Source organism: Hylobates moloch, unplaced genomic scaffold (genome assembly GCF_009828535.3).
Source record: "Hylobates moloch isolate HMO894 unplaced genomic scaffold, HMol_V3 SCAFFOLD_44, whole genome shotgun sequence".
In the NCBI taxonomy this organism is placed as follows: Eukaryota; Metazoa; Chordata; class Mammalia; order Primates; family Hylobatidae; genus Hylobates; species Hylobates moloch.
In genome coordinates, this window is record NW_026652319.1 from 6,005 (window position 1) to 32,917 (window position 26,913).

At 39.4% G+C, this 26,913-nt stretch overlaps 1 protein-coding gene across 1 annotated transcript in view; it reads left to right on the forward strand.

Moving 5' to 3' along the window:
* The first annotated feature begins 2,864 nt into the window (after positions 1–2,864).
* LOC116463608 (ventricular zone-expressed PH domain-containing protein homolog 1-like) overlaps positions 2,865–26,913 on the forward strand; it is a 119,488-nt gene continuing 95,439 nt past the window's right edge. Inside the window, exons 1-4 of the mRNA XM_032146790.2 lie at positions 2,865–2,912; positions 3,532–3,752; positions 20,347–20,556; positions 21,101–21,498. Of these exons, the coding sequence (XP_032002681.2) occupies positions 2,865–2,912; positions 3,532–3,752; positions 20,347–20,556; positions 21,101–21,498 (877 nt within the window). The remainder of the gene's footprint in view (positions 2,913–3,531; positions 3,753–20,346; positions 20,557–21,100; positions 21,499–26,913) is intronic.

Genomic DNA, 26,913 nt, shown 5'->3' on the forward strand with positions numbered 1-26,913 from the left:
AGCAGGAAAATCCAGTCACTAGCTCCCAGAGACAAAATATCATGAAGCTGAGAAAGAAATCAGAATCTCCTAACCCCATTCCTGCCCTAATATCACACTTTCTAATCCAAAATCACATCTGTTACCCCTGTGAGGTACATGGATGTGCTCCAAGGTTTCAGAACAAATGATGTGAGGTTGGCTTGGTTTCATACTTTAGTTCCAGAGCAGTTATAATTTTTCCTGTTCCTGCACTGTGATTAATTTTCCCTTCAGCTCAGTTTGGCTGCCAGCGATCATTCAGAATTATGTTGATTTCAGCAAATACCCACACAACGACCTTCACCTTTTAAAAGACACATGCTTTAAAGAAGGGGCTTGCAAATTTTTATAGTGGGAAGGATTCTTAATGAAACCATGGGGACATTTATTGCATAAGCAAATGAAATGTTTGTGAAACGGTTTTTAAAAATTCTAATGAAAAATCTACTTCTGAAAGTAAGGAAGTTATCTCAGATTTTAAATTACATCTTAGTAGGGCAAACAGCATATAAAATTCAGTTCCTATATCTTCCTACCACCCTATATCAAGCAGGATAAATTTATGGTAATTGTTTTCTAAGGTTACTGAGAATGTTGAGTTTAGAGTCTGAAACCTTGCCAAATTCAAATGTCGCCTTCTCTCTGAGATGTGTCCTAAGTACACTGTTTACCATTGGCTCCCCCTTCTGCTTCATTTTCCTTTGAGGCACGTTTCTCCATCTAACACACTATACATTTTACATAGGTATTTTGTTTATTGTCTGTCTGCCTCATTATTGTGGCAGGAATTTTTGTGCTTTTTCTTCAGTGATATGTTCCTGGCTTCTAGAAGGGGGTCTGGCATATGGTAGGGACCCCCCACATCCAGCTTTTACCTTTAAATCAGGAATAGAAAATGTTCCTTGATGCATTGCATATCATGAATTCACACATGGAGCCTTTGAATTAATAAATGAGTCTATGTTGCAAAAAAAAAAACTGTTGGATCCAAGAGCATTTAAGTATTGTTCTGCAACCTGGCAATTGTATGAGCCAAAATATGAAACAGGGTCTCTGGGAACATATTCCAGGGGTCTTTTATTTTCATTCATCTAACATTATTCTTTAATGAATAGATGCCTTTAGCTTCAACTAGCTGTCCAGCTCCAGCTCATGAAAGCACAAGCCTCTGTCTCACATACCCATACAGGACACTGTGCCCTAGTGGGGTTTAAAAAATAAATAAGGGATTGATGGCAGAAGTACCCCATTTCCCCCAAGAGATGTGTTCCAGTGCAATTGTACATGGAATCTCTGAAAATCAAGTACCAAAAATGAGGGAACTTCACCACTTAAATTTGTGCTGTATTAAGTATTTATTGTAAAGCACAGAATTCCTTTGTAACAACATACTTTATTTATAAGGTCATATTTTGATATATAAGGTTTTCTTAAATCAGTAAATTGAGACAGACACACCGGGTGTAGAATCCACAGGCTCAATTTAGTGCCAGGTTGATGATTGATGAATGAGAAGTAGCTCCTTTAGAAGACTTGACTGGCACATGTAACCATTAGGAAATTACAAATAAAAGGTGAGGGGGATTTGTGTTCTTTAAAAGCAAGGGCATCCTTTCATTCACCTTTGTTATCTAGAGTCTAGTAAAAGCATATTATAGGCATGCCATACCTATTTGGTGATTAAATAAAAGCATGAGTGAGCAAATGATCAAATGCAATTAAGTACTAAAAAGATTTTTGGCTGGACATGGTGGCTCACACCTGTAATCCTAGCATTTTGGGAGGCCAAGGCAGGAGGATTACTTGAGCCCAGGCATTCCATACCAGCCTAGGCAACATGGTGAGACCCTGTCTCTACAAAAAATAAAAATAAAAATAAAAAATAGCCGAGTGTGGTGGCACACACCTGTGGTGCACCTACATAGGAGACTGAGGCAGCAGGATAGCTTGAGCCCAGGAGGTCAAGGCTGCAGTGAGCCATGATCACACCTCTGCACTCCAGCCTGATCAACAGAGTGAAACTCTGTCTCAAAAAGATACTAAAATAAAAGAAAATTAAGATTTTTAAAGATTCTATAATGCAGTAAAAATTTACACAGAAGGAGTCACTGGAGACAGCTGCATGGAAGAGTTGCACCTTGAAGGAAATTAAGGCTTCAAATGCTAGCACAAAGGGTAAATAAGAATTCCTAACGAGGAGAGTAATCTAGATCTGTGCACCAATTGGTTAGAAGGATTGTGAGCAGCAATCTCAAGTGTATACTTATTTATATTTATACATATGTTCCACTACACTAACAAGAAAAAATTTTAGACATATACAAAAATAAGATTTTAAAGGAAAAGTTAAAGGTGAAATAAGCCATATTTTAAATTGTTATTTATTAATGGTATATCATTATTTCTATTGGGCACAATCTATATTTCAAACAACCTTTTTAATAATTTTGAATATTGAATTTTTTGGCTAACTTCCAGTCATGTCAGATTAGATCACATTGTCTCAAAATATGGCTAATGAAGAGTTTTAATAGATATAAGAGATGTGTCAGCTAAGCCATTTTCTTATTTGCTCATGCCTACATTATTCCTGTTGTCCTTAATCTTCTGTTCTTTGAAGGAACTTAGATGACTTGTGAAAGTTAGCTTGGTTAAACCTAGATAATATAATCTACTCAATCGGCCAAGCATATAAAAACTGTAATACACTGAAAGATGCTTAAAGTTAACAAGTCAGCGAGAAAACCTGCAGCAAGGAAATCAACCTAGCACACTAGTAGAATATGCAGCCATCACCCAACAGATGGGTTGAGTGTGCCAGGGTCAAGGCTCACTTTAAGACCATGGACCGTACCTGCCCCGTGCAGGTGGAGTTAGCAGCTCACATAGTTGTGAGACGTGCATGTGTGGGGTCTCATCATTTATGATGGTTGAGAGGTTTTGACCTGGAAAGATAGGTTAATGAGTATGTTTGCATATTAGTCTGTCCTGGAAATCAGGAATAAATTAAAAATCTCAAAGAAGCAGATTCAGAGGAACTATGAATGAAACTGATTATTCAACTTGAGCTAGCTTCCTGAGTCAGCTCCCTATAGAATTATCATCTGCTGCTCATGGGACTCTGATTTTTTCTTTTCTATTTATTATTATTATCTTTTTTTTTCTGAGACTGAGTCTCCCTCTGTCTCCCAGGCTGGAGTGCAGTGGCACGATCTTGGCTCACTGCACCCTCTGCCTCCTGCGTTCAAGCGATTCTCGTGCCTCAGCCTCTCAAGTAGCTGGGATTACAGGCATGTGCCACTGTGCCCAGCTAGTTTTTTTGTATTTTTAAGTTGAGATGGGGTTTTACCATGTTGCCCAGGCTGGTTGCAAACTCCTGTTCTCAATCAGGAGTTCCAAGCCATCCACCCACCTCAGCCTCCCAAAGTGCTGGGATTACAGGCATGAGCCACCATGCCTGGATGATTTTCTTTTAAAAGATAAACCTATTTTCTTCACTGTTTTTGGCAGGAGAGAGCCAGGAGCTGCCTGACATACCTGGTAAGCCAACTGGCCAACATGGAGCATTCGTTTCACCATATTCTCCTGCTGGAGATTAAAAGCATCACCGACACCTTCTCCTCAATCTTGGGCCCTCAGAGCAGAGACATCTTCCGCATGAGCAACAGCTTCACCGCCATTGCTAAACTCCTTACCCGACAACTGGAAAATACCAAGGCTGGAAGTGGCAGGTGAGCAAGAGCTTCTGTGTACCTCAGGGAGCCTCTGTGCACCTGTGGGGGTAGAACGCAGACAGCTAAGCCTTTCTAACTTCCAAAGGAAGCTAAAACCTGTATCTCAACAGAGAATAATATCTGTATAAATTATGGCACTTGCCAGAATCTTTCTTCTAAATGTGTGAAAACCAGAATGTAACAAAACAGTAAATTTAAAAGGTTCGCAAAATATGGTAAAGGAATTAGAACGTAGTGCAAGTAATATTTTATAGCACCCGTTTATTTACTCAACAAGCATTTAACAATTTAAATTGTCATACTGAATAATTTAACATAGCTTACTACGTATCAGGAAGCTAGACAAATATAGAGAGATAATAACAGCTTCTTTGTATTCAAGAAGCTCACCGACTAGTATGAGATAAATATTTAAGTGCATAATGGGAGAATGGCAGAATGGCCGAAAGGTTATGCTTATCAAGATGAGTTCAAGGGGCATGGAAAATACAGAGATGGAGTATGTACTTCTGCATCAAAGGGAGAGGGGTGGGAAGCTGATATCAGAAGAGGTTCCCCTGAAGAGGTGATATTTTGAACGAAGTAGTGAAAGATGACCAGATTTCACCAGGCTGTCTTTTGGGCAGCATTTGAAAAAGCACTTTCTGGAAACAGAAGTCATTTTGTATGACTACGGTTATGTTACAAGGAAAATAACATTAAGAGATGCTGATGAAGTGGTAGGCAGGGACCAGTGGATGATAGGCTCAACAGAGTTGACTAAGGAGTTCAATTTTACCCTCTAAGCAGTGAGGAGTGATTGTGGAGCTTCATACACAGCAGGGTATAATCAGTCCAGATTTCAGGAAGCTCACCCTGGCCCCAGTGCAGAGGATGTCTCAGGAAGAGGCAGATGAGCCAGATCAAGTGAGGGAAGAGCAGAAAAGTGTGCATAGGTGTTGGCCATGAGGAAATTATTGACGATTGAGGTGAGGAAGCTGCCATTGGTGTGGCTAGCAGAAAACAGGGTGATGGGGGTTGCAGAGAGAGTGGACACAATGCACAAACTGGCCTTTTCAAGAAGCTTGTCTTTGGAAAAAATATTCAAGGCCATGCAAGGTTGAGGGAGGGGTTTTATTTGTTTTTGCTATGGTTTGAATAGAGAGAAACTTAAAAAGCTTTATGACCTTTAGAAGTTACAAAAGCCCTTTATGTATATAATCTCATTTGATCCTCATGACCATTCTACAAGGCAAGAAGGGCAGATGTCACTTACTCCTACTTTATAGAAGAAGAAACAAGAAGCTCAGATACTGGGTAAATATCTTCCCAATGTTACACAATGACTAAATGACAGAGGATGGACTCAACCCCATCTCCATAACTCAGATCATAGGCAATGGAAGGTGCTCAGTTATGGAGGAGGATGGGGCCCATTTGAGACTAGTGTCAAATTCTGTGGGTTTTTTTGAATAACAAATGATGCGTGCCATTTCCAGTGTGAAACAAGAATTCCATGAGAAGCCATCTTGATAGAGTAGTGAGCATTTAGTCATTTGGGTCCACTTTATGTTCAGCACAGTGTAGAGCCTGGAGGTCCTAAGAGATATAAGGTACTATCCTTACCATCAAGAGTCACAGTCAGAGGATGTGATGTGCTAAAAGTGCATACAATGGGCTATGGTGAAAAAGGGATGCACTGACCAGCAGCCAGGGAGTCAAATATTTCACAGAGAAGTAAAATTTAAGTTCATTTCCTATTTATTATCTTCCATCTGCCAAGCATTTCTCTAGACACTAGGTCAAGTTGCACAGAATGAATGAAAATTCCCCAGATAAAGGTAGAAAGGACACCACAAATTAAAAAAATAGCACATACAAAGATACAAGGGCTTAATAATATGTGCGCAGACTAAGGAAAGATAATTTGTTCAGTAGGGCAGGAAAGTAAGTTGAAAAGTTAGGTCAGAGGCAGATTATCAGAGGGCTTTCATGCTGTGTTAGAAGCAAGGGTTTGTTCTGTAAGCAACATGGAGGCTTGGAAAGATTTTAATCCAGAGAATGATCACAGCTCTTAGCACAGGAATTAACAGATAGTAAGCACTCAAATATTTTCACCAAATGAATAGGTAAATCAGGAGTAACTAACATCATGAAGCATTGAATTAATTTGGTTGGAGCAGCCAGTTGGCAAGAGACAGTGAGAGGTCTAGACAAAATGATGAGAGCCTAAGAAGTCAGGGCAGATCATTATAGTAGAGGACACAAAATTATGAGAAAGTGATCACCTATTGGAGGTGGAGTATGAAGAAGAGGGGAGTGGATGAACACCCAGAGATATGTAGCTTGAGTGACTGCATAGAAATGGAGATGATGCTGATAACCAAGAAAGGAGGTCGCAGGAGAGAAGCCAGCCTGGGACAGCCTCTTAGCCGCTACACACAGAGAATGTAATCTGACCAATAGTGTCACCAAAGTCAGTAACTATCCACAGAGGTAAAGTCATTGTAAATGTCCTTTTCTTTCAACACAATGAGTTTGATTGAGCATATAAAAATGTGTTGTCACCTGGTTTGATATACAGATGCCTATTACAAGGGTTTCTTAACCCTGGTATTATTGATATTTGGGCTAGATAACTCTCAGTTGTGAGGTTGCCATGTGCATTATAGAATATTCACCAGCAATGTGCTGGCCTCTACCCACTAGATGATAGAAGAAGCACCCCCTTTCAATTTTGACAACCAAAAATGTCTCCAGGTTTTGTTAAATGTCCCCAAGGAAACAAAAACCTCCCCCACTTGAGAATCACTACTATATATATATACCATTCAAAAATAGCATTTTCATAGACCCATTAGTTAACTGGCAATGACCTAAACACATGGCAGCATCCAGGAGAGTCAAGGCCAGCATCACTAAAAAGATTTGCCATTTATATGCACCCACAAAGTCACTGTTGGCCAATTTTAATGATGTGGTTTTAGAAGTTTGGTTTACAGTCTCTGCAGCTGGTGTTTGAGGGAGCCATTCTGTGCTGTATGCACAGCTGAACTGTGTGTCTTCTCCAAGCCATGGCTGACATGTGCCATGAGTGAAAGTTTGAGCCCATGTCCTGGCCAGTGCTCACATATTCTCTATTGTCCCTATGGACACAAGGTTTCAAGAGGCCAGTTGACATTTCTAAGATTACTTACGTGAAAAGCTTTATATAAAGAGAAAAAATATTATAGAAGTGTGTTACTTAGGCATCTTAACAGGAAAATACATTTTTAATAAGTAGGCCTGTATTAGTCCATTTTCATACTGTTGTAAAGAACTGCCTGAGACTGGGTAATTTATAAAGGAAAGAGGTTTAATTAACTCACAGTTCGGCATGGCTGGGAGACCTCAGGAAACTTACAATCATGGAAGAAGGCAAAGGGGAAGCAAGACACCATCTTCACAAGGCAGCAAGAAGTGCCAAGCAAAGCGGGAAGAGCCCCTTACAAAACCATCAGCTCTCATGGGAACTCACTCACTATCACAAGAACAGCATGGGGGAAATTGCCCCTATGATTCAATTACCTCCACCTAGTCTCTCCCTTGACACATGGAGATTATGGGGATTATAATTCAAGATGAGATTTGGGTGGGGACACAAAGCCTAACCATATCAAGGCCCAACCGAATTAGCAATGAACGATTTCCCCATGAAAAGAAGAATTTAGGAGATATGTAGGTAGGAAAGAAAAATAAGGTCCCACTATGAAAATATGAGTCTGCATGTATGAGAATGCATTTTAAATATTTTTTTTTTTTTTTTTTTTTTTTACTATTTTTCTGAGGTGAGAGGGCAGGAGAGTAGGAAACAAAGAAAGGGCAAAATGAAATGTAAAGAGATGAAAAGGTCACCACTCACCTCATACCACTACTGCCATCATCCCCCACCTCAACCTGTCTCCATTGAAAATACTTCTCTCAGTTCAACCCCTCGCTGTCAATCTTCTTCTAATCGATTGTAATTATTCAGTGGGAATCTCTAAAGTCTCATGTGGACAGCCAGCCTTTTGTCTGAATGGCTCATCCTCTCTGGGATGGTTGCTAAGGCTTCTCTCCCAACATCTTTTCCTTGAATACCCTTCATTGTGACCATTTAACTTCAGTCATTTTAATCTCTGCCCCCAAAGCAGAAAGGTCTACACTTTTGTCTAAAGCATGCAGCAGAATCTGATCCTTACAATTAAAGGGGAAATGAATAAGTGAAGAGAGCTTGAAAGAAAATTAAAGATGATAAAATTCAAAACAGATGTCATCTAATTTACAAATCTGACACGTAGCCCAGCAGGCCAGATTTTAGACTTCAGGCCAAAACTACAAGATTATCAAAAGAAAAACAATTAGCATCCTAGAGAGAATGAAAAACTGAAGCAGACAGGAGCCTTTCTTGTGCCAAATGACTGAATAAATTGAGTGAGTTTTGTTAGAAGCACCAGGTGAGCCCACTTGCACTTTTCCTGCTCCTGTTTTAGAAAGAATGTTTATATGTAAATAATAAACCAGCAGAGGCTAAATAACAAGACAGCCAAGCAAAGCATTTATATTTTTTAAATTAATTCTGCAGAAGCAAAAGGGTACAAGAGCTATTATGCATTGAAAAGGAGAAGGTGTCAGATTGGAGAAGAGATCTATACCTTTCAATACCGTGCAAGTCCTATCTACCCCTAAACATCAAGCTATTTGTCTGCCAGGGCCCGGATGAAGCTGGGGAGGGAGAGGGTGAGCTCCGGGCACCTCTGTAACTGGCTGAGCCGAGCAGTGGAGTGATCATTGCCTAGAAGATGCCTTTGCCAAATGAATGTGGTGCCAGGGAGGCTGCTATAATCAGGCACCATCAGAATGGGGGCAATTTGTCACAGGTGGTCTTAGTAGGAGGTTAGGCTCAGGCCCCAGTTGGGGATGGAAACTTTGACGGACGGAAATTGTGGAAAGAAAGCAGCAGTGAGAGATAAATATGAGAAATGAAAAAAGATAGGGAGAGAGGATGATGATGGCAAAAAGCAGAAGGGGAGACCCAAGGAAAAAGGAGAAAGGGTCCTGACACAAGCCTGGGGCAGAGGAGGGTGGAGGATGGTTACAGTTCCCTCAGATGCAGCCTGCAAACTTCAGCCAGAGCTGTGAAAGTCACGGGGGAAAAAAGAAGTTGTTTGTGTAAGAAAAGTTTAAGACAAAGTGTGTGATTATAGTTTCTCCAATCCTTTGGCTTAGTTACATGAATGTTGCGTTTTTTTTGTTGTTTTGGTAGTGATGGTGGTAGTGATTATGAGATTTTATGCTTGCTCTTCACTTTAAGAATCAGGCCTGAAAACAGAAAGGGATAATGAAAGCTAAATTATAGTCAAAACTGACTGAATAGGTGTAAATCTGACTTTGGTGTAAGTGAAAAGAGATGATACAAAGGAGGGAAGGAAATAAAACAATAGCACATGCGAGAGAATGAAGGGAAAATAGGGTAACTCGACTATGTTCACAGAAAAATGACTCCAGGAAATCTGTCTTCCTTGGAGTGGCTCCAGAATTCTGTTTATCCCACATTCCATGCAATGAACATCAAAGAAATGGAGTACAGCAAAGAGACATATTTGATGTATTGTGTGGCCCTAATGTATACTCAAGCAACACAGCTTGTGAAGAACCTTTTCAACTACAAGGCCCTTTGCAACCTGTCATTCCAGAGTTCCCATCTTAACATCCTGGGAGTCACATCAGAACCTAACTCTGCTGAAATAACAATAATGCACATGCTTAGACATCATTTCCCCAAGACATTGTCCAAGACCTTGAGAGTAATCGCTCTTCACTGAGTCCACAACATAAACTGCAGAGAACAGGGGGCCAAGTTCTTCTCTGCAACTCTGCAAAAAATTCTGCATATGTAGGCCTGATCAAGCTTTAAACCAGCTCTTACCACATGGTAGCTCCTGTGCTAGGAGCTTTCACCTCTGATATATTGTTTAATCCTCACAACAAAAAAGTCTTTTCATATGCATCAGGATAATAGAAACTTCATATTAGAGCATAATAGAGTAAACCTTGCAGACAGGCAAGAACAAAGTAAAATTCTTGCTATGAGTCCATGGTAATTCCTGGAGGGCCAGTAATACAAATGCCCAGACATCAGTTCATTAAGTTTCTTTTAATTTCTTCTTTTAATCTAGTCCAGTGAATCTCAAATTTCAGTGTGGATGAGAGTTACAGTGTTCACAGTATTTCATGGATAATTCAAAAGAATTTTAAAGGAATGTCAAGAGTAACTTTTGCCTATTCCTCCCCAAAGTGGTACCCCACTAACCTTTACCATCACCTTCTAGAATGCCCTCTTTGTGCCTCTCTTCCCATTGAAGGCTGGCATTCAGAGCCAAGACTCCAGTTTGGTACTACTTCTCCATGAGGCCTTTTCCACCCACCATCACACATAGTGATCTGTGCTTTCCTCTGAGCTCCCACAGTTCATACAACCTTTCCAACTCCCAGCACATGCCATCCTGCCTTGGAGTATTAGGTGTCCTTCTGTGTCCCCCTACTCTTCCACAAACTTGAAGAGCTAATATTCACAGCCTATGCTCTATGGAAAGAAGAATAAAGTCTTAAAGTGTTCACAAGAACTTCCACATTTTTAGGTAAGACATGTTCGTACAAAGAGAAATTGATTCTTTGAAAGCAGCTGTTGGTTCAGGGAAGGTACATGAGTCAGTTCAGAACCATAATTAAAAACATGTGACATTCTGGTCAGCATTGCCCCCTGCTTAGGAAAAGCTGACTGTAATTTTGCCCCACCAAGGTAAATTTTAAGAATGAAACAAGAGTTTTGATAAGAAACGAGTATCTCTTTTCAATCTAGAGAGGTCTATGGTGATCACTTGTATAAAAAGAAAATCATAACAGCCATTTGTGGCAGTAGCTGTGGCTGTTGTTACTCCTCTGTGCACGGAAAAGGAAGAAAAGGCTTTGGTTTTGGGCCCCTCTTCTTACTGAAGAGGTTAAGTCTGACATGTGGTACCATTTATGTTCCATCTGTTATTCATTTACTCCACCAGTTGTCCTCCCTTAACGCAGCATTTAGGGTGATGTGAAGGTCTTTAAAGGTATTTCAGGAATTCATCTTTCAGCAAGAGATGTAGGTAGGAGACATTGTTATCAGCTTTGGAGACAAGGAAGCAGGCCCAGGGAATGTGAGACCTCAGACAGGCTGGCTCTGCCATGTAAGGACACAGTAGGGTAGAGACTCGGGCAGCCCCAGTATGAAGTGTGGGCAATGTAATATCAGCTTCGCGGGGAACCAGGTCCATTTTCTGTAACATAGCAATGTTCGAAACACAGGGCACACAAAAAAAGAAAGCTTTTCATCAGGCACCCATGCCCTGGCTTCCCATTTCAAGCAAGACAGAGAACACCAAAGTTCTAGCCTAGGGAAAGAGGAAAAAGGGTGTTTGTGGGAGAAGAGGTAAGAGGACCTTGACCCTCTACAACCCACGTGAGAGGAGGGCCAGGGTGCCAGCTAGTGCTCAGACACTTCTTCCTGGACCCTGGTGACCTAGCTATTTACTATTTTGGTTCCCCAAATGCTCCATATTCCTTTTTAGTATCTGTTATAATTGAACTTTAAAGTTGCAATTTGCATGTCATTTTCTGAGTTTTGAACACCTTTTTAGTTTGTGTTAAAAGAGGGTGCCAAAATTCAGTTTTCCAATTAATACGAAGGGTTGCTCCCGTGACTATATATCAACTCTATTCTGGTGTCTGGTTCCCACAGGATGTTATTCAGAGATATCAGAGTATAATAACTCTTCTTGGTTACCGTGCTATATCACCAATGCCCTAATATGTATTACTTATTCCTGGGGTAGATTCAGATGTAACCTGAACCACACCTACTTAGAGGAAGTGTGCAGAGTGGAGTGTTAAGTGAGAGCTCTGGAGGCAAACAGTTGGATTTAATGTTGGTGTAACTAAGTGACCTTAAGTGTGCCTCAGTTTCCTCATCTGTAAATGGAGTTACTAATAGGGCCAGCTTCCTTTGATTGTGTGGAAGCAATTCATGTACCAGATTTAGAACAGTGAAAACTATACGTAGAAAGCCCTCTGTAAACGTTAATGAGTAGCATTAGCACTTTGTTACAGGTGTGTATTATAATAGGTGATGGCATATCCACTAGACCAGCGCCCATCTGCAAACTGTTTCTTATCAGACTGTGATGAAGTGATTGCAGATATTAAAAATAAGAAAATAAGAAGTTAGAACTTTTATAGCAATTTAACATTGCTGTAATATCCAAGTACCTGATCAGTGGATGTTGTATGTCTTGTTTTATTCATTGCATTTCTCTAGTAGTTTATTTTTGCTATCTTTACAAAAATATTGGTCTGTGACATGAAAATTAAAAAAAAAAAATAGTTCTTTACTACAGCGAGTTTAAAAGCTACCGTATTAAACGTTGGATGCAGCTGGACCCAGACTAAGTCTGGGAACTCTCTTTAATACCTAATATTTTATTCCCTAAACTTTCTCCTGGGACCTAAAGGAAAGAGATTTAATAAATGAAAGGTGATGAACACACACCATTGTGGCCATGGTTGAGATACAGCTACTCTAAGATGGGTTACAGCTGAGGAAAAATGGTTCTTAATATTATTTATATTCATCATAAAGCAAAAGATAGGCTTTTCATTAGTTGGCAGCCTGACGGCTGTTAGCTAAACTTTGCTGTAGGTAAGGGCTGAATTCTAGGTAGACTAGGAATTGAATCACAGAATTTCATGTAGGAGTTCTATCCCCAGCTCAGTTATTGATGTGTTTTTGATTAATTATATCCTCCATTTCTGGGTAACTATGTTTCTATCAATTAAAATTGGGTTACAGTATCATATTTGAGATGAAGACTACGAGAAGATGTATCAAATAGGAAAATTTTAACCATTTTTCCTGCTCTTCCAGTGTCAAATGCCAAGAGTGACAATGTCTTAGCTCTTTAATCCTCATGGCCAGACCCTATTGCTTGCTCCTGTGCCCAGACAATAAAGTCAGCCCAGACAAAGAAGAGCACATTACCTTACAGGTCTCCCTCTTGATTGACAGTGCTTTGATGATATTCCTACTCTACATTTTTTACAGTCCTTTATAATTTACAAAGTAATTTTGTAGCTTGTGTTGTATCTGGGTGGCAGTTCATTAGGATGGGGCAGCCGTCTTCTGTTAGGGCTACTGCTGATCCGATATGCCCAGGCGTCTCAGGAATCTAAAGATTTGGGGTCCATCTGAACCAGTATCTGTCAGCAGCAAAACCCGAAAATGTACCTTTACTTCGGAATGTATCCCCAAAAGGATAAAAGGCAGAGCCCACCAACTCCAAATAATCCACAGATTAAGACTTACCTTACTACAGAATTAGTGAAACCCTCAGCAGCCTTGCTTGAGGAAAAAGGCCTCTGCCCTGGTCCACTTCAGATTCTCTTATTTCATTGTCTGGGCCATCGCTTCTCAAAATTCGAATGTGTCAGTGGACACCTGGGGACCGTATTAAAGTGCACATTCTGATTCAGTAGATCTGGGATCAGAGCCTGAGATTCTGCATTTCTGACGAGCTCCAAGGTGATGCTGATGCCGGTGGTCCAGGGATCTCACTTTGAGTAGGAAAAGCAGGGGCTTTGCACTTTTTGCTGATCCCTTTTCCGTGTCTCATTCTCTCCCATGTTGGTTAAATAACTGAAAAGTGAGCAAATGGTTGGGCATCTGAATTAGAAGTGTCGCTTCCTTGTATCATGGCTTTTATATTTTCATCCTAATTTCAGGATATTCTCTTTGTCTGCAGTTGCTCAGAATTCATATTTGAAGTACAGGGATTTTTTTTTAATTGGCCATTTCTATATCCCAGTTCTTGTATGCTCGTGGAGTAGGAGAGTCCCTCTCTTTTAGTACACACTGTTTAAGATAGTGCAGTAAGAGGAGGGATTTTATAGTCCTCCCTGGCTTTGAGCAGGAAACGCGTATCTTCTAGGATTGGTACCACTTGCGCAAACCTCCTTTCAGTGTCAAATGTCCACATTAAGCAGCAGCCACTCAGGGTTTTACCATGCCTTGAATTTTTCATGCCCATTCTATATGAGCAACACTGTCAAATCCATTATCTTATATAATGCTTTCAGCAATCTAATGATGTAATATCAATCCCATTTTTATATAACAAAAATAAAACTTACAGTCCTTAAGAGTTTTATGGCATCACTAATAAACATGAAATTGGAGTCATGAACCTAAGCTTTCCCCATAAGATTATGTTCAGTCAATTTCCCCCACAACTGTCTGCTTTTGAAAACTCTTTTGAAATTTTGTGTAAATGAAGTAAACCATGGAGTTATTTCATTTTAGCAGAGTTCTACCATTGGCATGATCACATTCTGATCCCCACATAACTAGGTACCTGCCCATCTCTGCTTTTGCCCACTGAGCAGGTCAGAGGCAGGATAGATACCAAGAACTGAGTCTTATTGTTGTCCTTTCCCTTAACATTCCAGCTTAGGTGTTCCGGCAGCATTATTTACTGCAGTCCCAAAACAGATGCTAGCACTGTGAAGTTGGGGGATCTTCTCTATGATGACTGATGACCCAAGAGATTACTGAAGAGTAAGGAATATAGCATTCTAAGAATTTAGGACTCCAATGTGGATTTAGTCCATTGCATTCTCCTACTTCTCCTTTGACAAGCTTAACTCTGCAGGAGTACATACCCTGGACATGGAATTGTAAGCCAAGATCATCAAACATTAACTAATATTATTTTTCTTTGATTTAAGGAGCCAGGAAGAGAGGCTGCCAATCTTTCCACCCCTGCCAGCTTTATAGTCTCATCTCCCAGCTTAGTGAGAGCAGCGAGCAGCCCAAGGGCCAATTTGTTTCCAAGGGAAGTCCCCATTCACACAAGAGGGAGGTAATTAGGCCTCCCCCTGGGAATCCCTAGAGGTACTTTTAAAAACTTTGCTTTGGTAACAGAAACCAGAAACTGTTCAGACTAGAAATTATCTGAGTCTCTTGTAATGTGGCGTGTTGAGTTAAGGCCAAGTTAATATTTAGGGGATTATAGAACTCTGGCAAAGATTTCTGTAAAATTACCTCTGGGGTCAAAAGTGACAAATGGAAAAGAAATAACAACCCCCTGCGTGAGCCCAACCCACTGGCCCCTGCCCCCTGCCCCCACCACTCTACAAGTAAACACATACAGGACCCATGGATCTGCCAGCACTTTCACATTTGTGATGTGTTTCCTTGCCCTAGAAGGGAAGCAGAAGTTTATCTCAGGAAAAGATCTTGGTTTTTGAACTTTTTGTTCAAAAACTTTGTTTCGAACAAAATACTTCTATCTTTTTACGCTAAATTTTGAAAGCAAGAGGAAAAGAAGTAAAGGAGAGGGAATGTTTATGATAAACCCAAACCCTCTATCTACCATTTCCTGACCTTCCAATTTATTGGAATGGAAGTTTGTCCTGTCTCCCTGCCAGCAAAGTTCTGTGGCATGCCCAGGTGGATTGATGGCCAGAAACAGAAAGTTCCCTTTGACCCATCTGGAGACCTTGGCTGCCTCAATGACTTCATTACCACCCCAGTCCACTGACTTCTGTGCTCTAGAAATCTAAATCATAAAACCAAGGGAGATTGTGTAGAAGAGAAAGTCTTTGCAGTGAGAATTCTCATCAGCCTTAGATCTAGAGAGCATTTCTTTATCCCAGATACTTTATTGTTGCTTCTTCATTCTTCATATTTGTTCCCTTGCAAATTACTCTTTTTGCCTCTACTCTTGCTCCCTGCTTCTCTCCACATTTCATGTTTACCAAATAGCACTGTGCCATCCCCAAACCCTGAAGGGCCAGGAGAAGTGGCCAGTCTCTCATGGGCATCTAGTAGACCTCAGGAGGTTTTTGGGGTTTTTTTGTTGTTGTTATTTATTTGTTTTGTTTCTTGTGTTTTGTGGTTCTTGTTGTTGTTGTTTGGAGGTGGGTGGCAGGCTGACTTCAGACAACAATGTGGTTTCAGTTCACTTATTCTACAAAAATTCCAGGTCCTTTGTGTGCCAAGCACTGTGCCAGACCAGATGAGTTGTACAGGTCCCTGCCCACAGGGCAGCAGGGATTTATCCCAGAGTTGCTTTGCCAAATCTAACAAATAAAAATACAGGACACCCAGCTGAATTTCAGTCAAAGAACAAATAATTTCTTAGGATTTTTTTTAGTATAATAACTGTAGTCAAGTATAATATATTTTTAGTATATTTCACTAGGGATATACCTACACTTAAAAATACTTATTGTTAGCCAGGCTCGGTGGCGCACGCCTGTAAAATCCCAGCACTTTGGGTGGCCGAGGTGGGAGGATCACGAGGTCAGGAGATCGAGACCATCCTGGCTAACACGGTGAAACCCCATCTCTACGAAAAATACAAAAACAAAATTAGCTGGGCATGGTGGCGGGCACCTGTAGTCCCAGCTGCTCGGGGGGCTGAGGTGGGAGAATGGCATGAACCTGGGAGGCAGAGCTTGCAGTGAGTCAAGATCGCTCCACTGCACTCCAGCCTGGGCAACAGAGCGCGACTCCATCTCAAAACAACAACAACAAAAAAAAAAACAACTTATTGTTTATCTGAAATTCAGATTTGGCTGAGTGTCCTGTTTTTCACTGAGAACCCTTACCCTTGAGACACCCAACCTGCCCTCTTAGGGTCAGTGAGTGTCATGCCCAGCATCTCATCAGAGTAATGCTATAAAGCAACTTGAACGTGAAGGAAGGCTGCTTCCAGCTACTAAAGCTCTGATGCATCCAGGCTGCGGGGCTTACTAACCAACATCTGGTCACTGGAGACACAGGCAGGGAAAGGGGCCTAAGTGGCCATCCCCTCCTACAGCCTGACAGTAATAAAATCTAACATGTGATGACTGCTTGTTATGTACTAGGAACACTGCTTCATGTTGGTTCTGTCATTTAATCATTCTACCAACCCCGTGAGTTAAGTACAGTTATTATCCCCATTTTATAGATGGTGAAATTGGTATAAAGAGTACAACAAATAAAAGAAGGATCTCCATAAATACGAAACTTTTTTTAAGAATAAAAAACTGATCCAATAAAATTATCTTAGGACATTTTCTATAATCTATGAAATTTGAAGTTTTTTTGAAGAAAATGTGATTATTGTAACTGATATAACCCAGAGCTTTAGACAGAAAGAAAAACAAATTATAAATTCATGAGAAATTTTCCTCTAACAGTTCATATGTTTGGAGGTTTAAAAATGTATATAGTCAGGCACAGTGGCACACACCTGTAGTCCCAGCTACTCAGGAGGCTGAGATAGAGAACTACTAGGGCCCAGATGTTTGAGGCCAGCCTGGGCAACATAGCAAGATCCCCATCTCTAAAAACCTAAAAATTAAAACATTAAAACATTTGTATAATGCTCAATATCTAATATTTACATTTTGGGTTACAAGTTATGCTTTACAAATTTTTAAGTTTTAATGACCCCAGCTATAGAAATATTTGAAATAAAGGTATCTTTTAATTTTGAAGTGTGATCAGGTTCCATGGAACCAGAGAAATATTTTAGTTTCATGACTATACATGAACTCATGTGGATAGAAAATAAATACTCCCCAAAATTTCTTGTGTGGTAAGTCCATTAGATTTTTAAAAATTAACCTTGGCTATCATCATGGTTTGTAAAATATCATCTAAAGATAGCATTATCTTGGTTTCATTTGTAATGGGAATAAACATTTAGAATCTTCTGGCTAAAAGATGTCAAAGCCTCCCATCTCTTTGACTGTAGCCAATATCATATATATGTCAGAAAGAAAAACATTTTCAAGCTTAGCCTCTATTCCCACATACTGATTCTTGCAATCTATCAATATGTATTTTATTTATGCATGGTATGGGTAGATAAAAATTATGTAAAGCCATAGAAAACTTATAAAATTATGTAAGAAAAATGGTTTTAAATTGTATAAGCAACCACTTATTAAACAATAAACAATTGCCTTGTTACCTAAAAGATACTGGTTCCCACTTTGAATCATCAGCAGCTGTCCCTGGACTGGACCTACAGGTGAATTCTGACCACTGAGGGCCCATAATCATGAACCCTCCCTCAACGCCAGGACTGCTCTCCTCTCTGGGCCAGCCAGAAAAACTTCACTATCCAACCCTGCTAACGCACCTTCACCAGTGTCCACCGCAGATATAGGTGCCAGAATGGGTAGATTGTAACTGAAAAAATTAGTTACCAGCCCTTCTGCATTGCTTTTTCCTAAAAAGTAGTGGGTTTTTGTTGTTGTTGTTTGTTTGTTTTTGTTGTTGTTTTTGAGACAGTTTCACTCTTGTCACCCAGGCTGGAGTGCAATGGTGCGATCTCTGCTCACTGCAACCTCTGCCTCCCGGGTTCAATTGATTCTCCTGCCTCAGCCTCCCGAGTAGGTGGGATTACAGGTGCCTGCCACCACACCCAGCTAATTTTTGTATTTTTAGTAGAGACGGGGTTTCACCATGTTAAGCAGGCTGGTCTCAAACTCCTGACCTCAACTGATCCACCCACCTTGGCCTCCCAAAGTGTTGGGATTACAGGCATGAGCCACCACGCCTGGCAGTGCTTTCTTTCTTTCTCTTTTTTTTTTTTTAAGTATGTTTTTCCTCTCACTCTCATTCAGGTATTATGCCAGTTTCACTTTGGCCCTTAGGGAAAAATAATGTTTGAAAAAGCCGAGATTTTTCTGTAAGTCGTGGGCCCTTTCCTCAATGTTCTGGAAAAATGCTAAAGACAGCCAAGTAAATATACACAGACAAACCAATAAAATCATTAGACCATCTTGGTGAATATATTTCTAGGGATTATTATGTACTGTAATAAAAATAAATATTTTGTCTCTGTCCCGAGTTCATAGCATACAGCTCCTAAACCCTCAGAATCTCAGATTGATGGGTGTCTTTTACATGCTAATGAGATGACTGGTGGCAGGGACCCCTAGATTTCTTGAGGATTGGGGCTGGTCACAGGAAAGACCAAGGCATGATTACACTGTTGGAACTTTCAGCCCCATTCTCTATCTTACCCTATAACTCACCCACCCCCAATCTCTGGGGAGGGGAGAGGGGCTGAAGATTGAGTTAATCACCAATGGTAATCATTTAATCAATCATGCCTGAATAATGAAACCGTCATAATAACCCCTAAAATTCCAAGAACTTCCAGATTGGTGAACACATTGAGGTGCTGGGAGTACAGCATACCCAGAAAGAGCACAGAAGCTCTGAGCCCCTTCTCCCCATACGTTGCCCTGTGCATCTCTTCTACTGGGGTGTTTCTGAGTTGTATCCTTTATAATAAATCCAATAATAATAAGTTAAAGTGTTTTCCTGAGTCCTGTGAGTCATTCCAGTGAATTATTGAACCATGGGGGTGGGGCGGTGCGGGAACCTTTGTAGCCAAGTTGAACAGAAGTGTAAGCTGGAGACCCCATACTTCTCACTGGCATCTGAACTGGGGGCAGTCTGTGGAGTCTGGGGCTAATTCCAGGTCATCAGTGTTGGGATTGAATTGAACTGTAAGACACCCAGTTGGTGTCTAGAGGGTTGGAGAATTAGTTGATATGAGAAAAAAACCCACATATTGGGTGTCAAAAGTGTGGTAAGTAAAAATAATTCCTTTTATCCTTGTTTTTTAAGAAAAGAATTAATACACCATACGTTATAAAAATGGACAGTGGTTGTTGAATAAAAATTAAAGTAGCTGTAGGCAGCTCAATATTAGAAGATAAATAAGGGGAGATAAATGCATGCTACTTTCCTATAATTACTCAGCGCCTCAGTGAACATCAGAAAGCTATTTCTGCAGCTTATTTGTAGGTGCTTATTCTAGCTAAGGCACTGTTAGCCCTCAGAGGAAATCCAAAATTATACCACACATGGCCCCTGCTTTAAAGGAAGTAATTTTAATGACCCACAAAGTGGTTTATAAACTCTGCTATAAAAGATATTTGGGTCTATATTAATATCATTCATAGAAAACCTCTTTCTTCCAACATCTTAAAATTCAGAAAGATATTTCTGCTTGGAAGGTGTAAGAGTTACACTGATTTTCTAAAAATTAACAAAACCATGAGTTTATACAGTGCATGTGAAATGTTCTTATTCTGTAATTTCAGTACAAACATATCAGCACATGTAAATTTTTTAGAAAATATCTGGCACACATTTCATGTGAAAGCCATACATTTGAAGAATTTCTTGAAAAGAATATGGTACATGAGCATAAAAACTGCTTTTTATTCTTTGAACCCTTAAAAAAGCATTTTTAATGCAAAGTTCACATAAACACCACTGTTTCTAAGTTTCTGGCAGAACAAGCTATAGAAGCAATTTCAAAGACCTATGCCTGTAGTAGATATTCAGTAAATACTTGTTAAATGACCAATGAAAAAAATTATCAGGCAAAATTTTTGCTTCTGAGTGAGAGGCAGTTAAATAGAGAATAACACTGTTCTGAAGAGTACATATGGCCAGCATCTAATGCAATGATTTATATTCCTTTAGGAGAAAAATCAGCACTGAAATTGAATTGCCTGAGAAACTGGAAGAAACCAAGCTCATAGTAACTGAAAATGAAGACCATGAAAAACTCCAAGTTAAAATCCAGGCTTTTGAAGACAAGATAAATGCAGAGAGCAATACCCCTGGCTCTATCAGAAGATATAGTCTGGGCCAAGTTTCTAAAGAAGGAAGAAAAAACATTAGATTTAACAGGTATAACTCTTGCTTGGTTTGATTTTTAAATCATACACTTCATGTTCGCTATTAGCTTTGTTATCACTCTGTTACGGGGTGTTTTTTATATATCTTTTACCTATCGCCACCCAAAGTGCCGTCCTTACATGAATGAAATATCATCCACAATGCTCTCATTATCCAAAGAAGCTCACTATTTTAAATGGGTACCATGAATGGAAGACAAATCTATTGCTTATATGCCATATGGAAAATACTGTCTCTTGATTTCTGATGAAAAATCAAAAGCAAAAGTAGACAAAGATGAAAAATATGTAAGTCTACTATTTTGCAGCCAGTTTTGCCATGAAATTGATTTTTAAACCTTTGTTTTTGGAGGTGACTTAGATTTTCAAAGGTTTGGTTTATTACATCATTTATTGGTGATATACATTTATCAGGCCCATTAATAGTTTCACACTCCAGAGGAAGTAACTTTTTGTCCCAATATTATTATTATTTCTTTTCCTTGTCAGTGAATAGTAACACAACTTCTTTAACTTTCCCTTTGTTTGAACTCTAGGTCAAAAAGTTTGGCTTTGCACACTATGCTCACAAAGGGTGTGGGTTCAGATGACGGCGAAGATGAAAACAGGGGAGACATACCAGCCAGCATCTCTCTTTCAGAAATAGACCCACTTGGCCAAGGAAATGACAAACTGACCTTTAAGATAGACACTGATAGATCACAGCTGGGGGAGTCTTCAGTTTCATACCCAAATATTATACATATAGACTCAGAGAATTTGCCAGAAACTGTTAAAGAAAACTTTCAGGAAGAAACTCCAGAGACAACTGCAAGTCCTATAGAATACCAAGATAAGCTCTACTTGCACTTAAAAAAAAACCTCAGCAAAGTGAAAGCATATGCCATGGAAATTGGAAAGAAGATTCCAGTCCCTGATCAGTGTACCATTGAAGGTAAGTGTTGTGTACTTCCCAAACCTGAGAAACTTCAGGAGCCACTGCAAATAAACAAAAAGCTCAAATCATGTAAATTAGCATACTCTTTTCTGGATCTTTTGCAAAATAGATCATTTTTTTTAAACACATTACATTATGTTAGTTTTTTTTTTTTTTTTCCCAAAAAAAAGGTTGATCATCTTCTTGATTCCCATTTGAATCTACTTGGGTGCACATAAGTCCACTGACCCTATGATTTTTGCAGACCTCAAGATATATTATTTCTGGTTCCCTGTCCCCAGAATCCAGGAAAATTCTGGAAAGAGGTCTGTGACCCTGAAGCAGGCTCTGGGGTAGGGGTTCTGCCAGAGACATTTCCCAATCACATAATCATGCAAGAAAGTCATGCATAACATTGAATATCAGCTTCCATTCAGCTACTGTGTTCCAGGCACTGTGTTAAAAGTACTCAAGATTCAGCTATAAACCAAACAGATACAATTCCTGACCTCTTAGAGTTTAGAGTGTAGATGATGATGCTCAACTTAGGATGAGACTATGTCCCCAAAAACCCATTATAAGTTGAAAATGCACCTAGTTTACCAAACATTACAGCTTAGCCTAGCTTACGTTAAACATGCCCAGAACACTTAGGACACTAGCCTACATTAGGCAAAGTTACCTAACACAAAGCATATTTTATAATAAACTGTTGACTCTCTCATGTAATTTATTGAATGCTGTACTGAAAGTGAAAAATAGAATGGTCGTATAGGAACTCAAAGTATGGTTTCTACTGAATGAGTATCACTTTCACACCATTGTAAAGTCAAAAAATGGTAAGTTCAACCATCTTATGTCAGGACCATCCGTACACAAAGAAAAGGGCATAACCATAGTCAGGAGGTGACTTAAGAGAGAGAAGCCAGTGAGAGGTTGAGCTAGTCAGAAAACAAAGGGCAAAGTAAAAAAATAAAAAATTTTAATTTTAAACAGGATGTCAGGGGCCAGGACCTCCCTCAGGCACACAAATTAGGGTGGCACCAATAAAATTCAGTAAAGGCTGGGCACAGTGGCTCCCGCCTGTAATCCAAGCACTTTGGGAGGCTGAGGCAGGTGGATCGCCAGAGGTCAGGAGTTCAAGACCAGCCTGGCCAACATGGTGAAACCCCATCTCTACTGAAAATACAAAAATTAGCTGGCCATGGTCGCTGACGCTTATAATCCTAGCTACTCGGGAGGCTGAGGCAGGAGAATGGCTTGAGCCCAAGAGGCGGAGGTTGTAGTGAGCCAATATCGCACCACTGCACTCCAGCCTGGGCGACTGAGCGGGACTCTGTCTCCCCGCCCAAAAAAAAAATAAAAAAATTAAAAAACTCAGTAAAATTTTAAGTGACGACAAGATCAGTAACAGTGTCTTACTGAGTCATAGTGGAACCTAAGGCAAAAGGAATAATTCGTAATATCAATCCTGTCCCTAATTACAATTTTGACATTTTGTTCATCATGCATTATTTGCATTAATTTTAATTCTAAAAAAATTATATATCTTGATTACTATATATTTCTGACACTCCTTTACATTTTGTGCCATAGTCCTTCCTGGACCTGGAAAAGGAAATGTGTTTGAGACACGGGTCCTAAAATGCCATAGTGCTAGGGCAGACTCACTTTTCTGGTAGTGGGTTGAACAAGTCTGGATAGATTTAAGGCACTGTCAGGCTCATAATCTTTACAATAATAATTCTTAGGCAGCAACCATGTTCTTCCCTTGAGATCTGTGTGATGGTTCTAGCACTCTGGCACAATCTGCCGTCTTGTAGGCTACAGCCCTCATAGAAAAAGCCAGACAGCTCAGCCTCCAGAAAGAAAAATAGCTGAAGAATAGCAAATCCAATTCATATTCATCTGCCCACTGCCTATCAGGTTTAGGTACTAGAAGAGCCCTTTTTTCTATATTCTACTTTCTAGCCCTTTTCCCACTTCAAATCAGAGGAAAGAGTGTGTTCTCATGCTAACAAAGGGAAAGGGGGATTCAAATGTTTAATGATAACATTTTAATATTATTTAGCATGTCTGTATATAATCTGACACTTTCAAAAGTGTTTGCACTAATTTTATTAGCCTTCCTAAAACTCTTTTAAAGCCATTTTAATGGTGACAATAAAAGATTGCTTATATTCAAATATAAGTATTAGATAAGTATACCAGGGCTTGGAAATAGCTAAAATCAATAAAATTCCATCAAAATAAACACTTTACAATTGCCTACTTTGCTAATAATCTATGTATCTATTGCACAAGTTGGAGAATTTAATATAAGAGAGGTTAAGTGAATTCCCCAGTTTGACAGAGGGAGTCAATAGCAAAGATAAAGGTAAAATAGTGGGATTTTTCAAAGTTGATCTAAAGCATTAAAGGTTTACTATGCAATGAGTTTTAGTCTTGTGGAAATGTGTGAGAAAATCCTGCAGATTTACTTCAAACTTCTATTTGTCAAAAACAAATGATATTTCTTATTGCCTTGAGCTATTTTAGGAGTTAAAATTACAGATGGTCCCTGATTTATGGTGGTTTGGCTTATGATTTTTTGACTGTACAATCGTGCAAAAGCCATACACATTCAGTAGAAACCATACTTTGAATTTTGATTCAAAATTCTTCATAACAACTAACTTTATTATATAGGCTTTGTGTTAGATTGTTTTGCCGAACTGTAGACTAATGTATGTATTCTGAGCACATTTAAGGTAGGCTAGGCTAAGCTATGATGTTCGGTAGGCTAAGTGTATTAGATGCATTTTTGATGTAAGATTTTCAACTTACAATGGGGTTATGCGGACATAACCCCATTGTAAGTCAAAAAGCATCCGTAGTTTGACAATTAACTAGTTAACTTTGCTTTTTTTTTTTTTCAAAAAAATTGAATAAATTCATCATCTTTGCTTAAAAAAAAAAAGAATTATTTCTTTTGATATTGATGTTTCCTACCAGGGATGACCTAGATAACCTAGAACTGAGTATGTATTTTTTTAGTTGACATTTTGGAATTCATTCATACTTGGAATTTCCTGGGCAATTCCTTGCACAGAGATATGTGTGAAGGATCGAAAATTTGTATGATTCACTGGTAATACATCCACTGAGAAAGAGCTCAGGCTGATTGCAGGGAACACATTGTTATTATTTCAGAAGTAGTGTAAACTATTCAGTGACACACTAGCAGTTATCTGGCTGACACAATTTTGCTTGTTATCATAAGATTGCTTAACAATATTACCTTTCTTTCCTTAAAAACTTATTTAAAAAAGATTTAGGCTTAATTGTGTTATGTTTGATGTGTTGTTGGAATAAACGCAACATATTTGATCTTTCTTGATGAATTATGCATACTAGTCAAGAAGCAAAGAGAAGAAGCATAAAAACCACTTCTGAAACATTTAAAGTTAAAGGGACATATAGCCAGCAGGAAATAACAACAAAGTGTTAAGAAAAATTTTGGACTGCTGTTACAAAGTCCATACGCTAGGAACACGACAAAACAACCTTTGAAAGAAATTCTTTTGATGTTAGTTTGGTCCATATGAAAAAACTGACATTAGACTGTTTTGACGTATAAAAATATCAATTTCATATGGTTCCGCATAATACTTCAGTATAAACTATGTTAAATGAATAGGAACCTCGCAGGTCACTGTATAGCAGAATTCGGTATGAGTTGAATCAGGGTCACAAATAGCATTCATAACTCCAGTCAGCCATCTATTATTGCATAATATTGATCACACTGGGGACAGGCAATAGAGTATAAATAGATCAGTGAGAATCTATCACTGTGTCTGGAAAAAAATGTCAAACCCCAAGTCTTATTAAGGTTGGGTCGGCAATGTCATTTTGGGTATGAAATAGCCTGTTATTCCTAGGTCAGTAATTCACTTCTGAGCCTTGTAGGTCTCTAGTATTTGTGCAGGTTTACCAACCACTTAAAGTTATGTATTCATAAGCAGAGCAATGGTCTAATATCACTGCCTGATTGTATTTATTTACAAGACTGGAGGAACTGAATTCATCTGCCAAAGGGCATTTTAAAAATCTGAATCATTGGCATTCATTTATGTGAACAAAGCTGATTAGAGGTCAAAAAAACACACACATGATATTGTAATAAATTCTTGGAAATCTGGCCCATAACTGAAGTTCTATAAAGAATGATATAAAAGCTTACGAGAACCTATCAATGTTACTTTGAAGTATTTCCTGATTGGGTGAAAATACATCCCATCTGTAGAGTGTATCAGCAAGGCTGACTTACAGAAAGCTAATTTTTAAGCTAGTAATGTAGTCCTTTCTTTATAGACCCACACAAGTTGATTTTTCTTTTTTTTTTTTTTTCTTTTTTGAGACGGAGTCTTGCTCTGTCACCAGGCTGGAGTGCTGTGGCACAATCTCAGCTCACTGCAACTTCTGACTCCCTGGTTCAAGCGATTCTCCTGCCTCAGCCTCCCGAGTAGCTAGGATTACAGGCACACGCCACTACACCCAGCTAATTTTTGTATTTTTAGTAGAGACGGGGTTTCACCATGTTGACCAAGATGGTCTCAATCTCCTGACCTCGTGATCCACCCATCTCGGCCTCCCAAAGTGATAAGTTGATTTTTCTTAAAATGAGATTAATTATTAATATCAATTAGTGGGCATTGTTTCCATGATTAATGACAAAGATTCCTTACTGAAAATGTGCATGTAGTCAAGTCTACCTCAGTGTTGGTGTGACTGTGGGGTGTTTGCATCCTCCTGGTCCAGCTGGTCCCATCTGGGGGATGTTGATTACGCTCATCCACTTAATGCTTCTGGGGAAGGTTTCTTTTTTATTTTTTAATGGATTAGTTTAATCATGGGATTAGGATAATTTCTCCATGAATTGAAGTTGTAAAATTTGGAGCCAGAGAAGAATGCTAAGTCTTTTTCACACAATTTGAGAAAGAAAAACAGCAAATAGGAAAATGTTACCAAATTCCCTGGAGCCTCATTTCATTGAGGTGGTCTCTTGGGCCCCTGTTAGAAGGGCACTTACTAGGGAATACTTTTCCAGCGAACTTTTCTTGATGCTTTGGGACTTTTCTTGGATTACCTTACTTACCTGCTCCCACCTCTCCAAAAAGTGAATTTTAGTTGACAAAGGCAGACATAACAGCGACTGGTTTCTATCTTTGCTTTCTCCTGCCACACATATCCCAGTCCCAGTCATCTGCAACAGCCCGTGAAACACATCCAAATAACAAGAAGAAATGAAGATTTACAACTCCTTTTGAAAAGACTCTCTGCAAACTGCTCTAGTGAGTTAACATCAGATCACTGCCCTTGTACATCCTCAGCCAAGAGTAGGTGCAAGACTCGGGCGTGTAACCGCAAATCACTGGGAAGGATGTCACC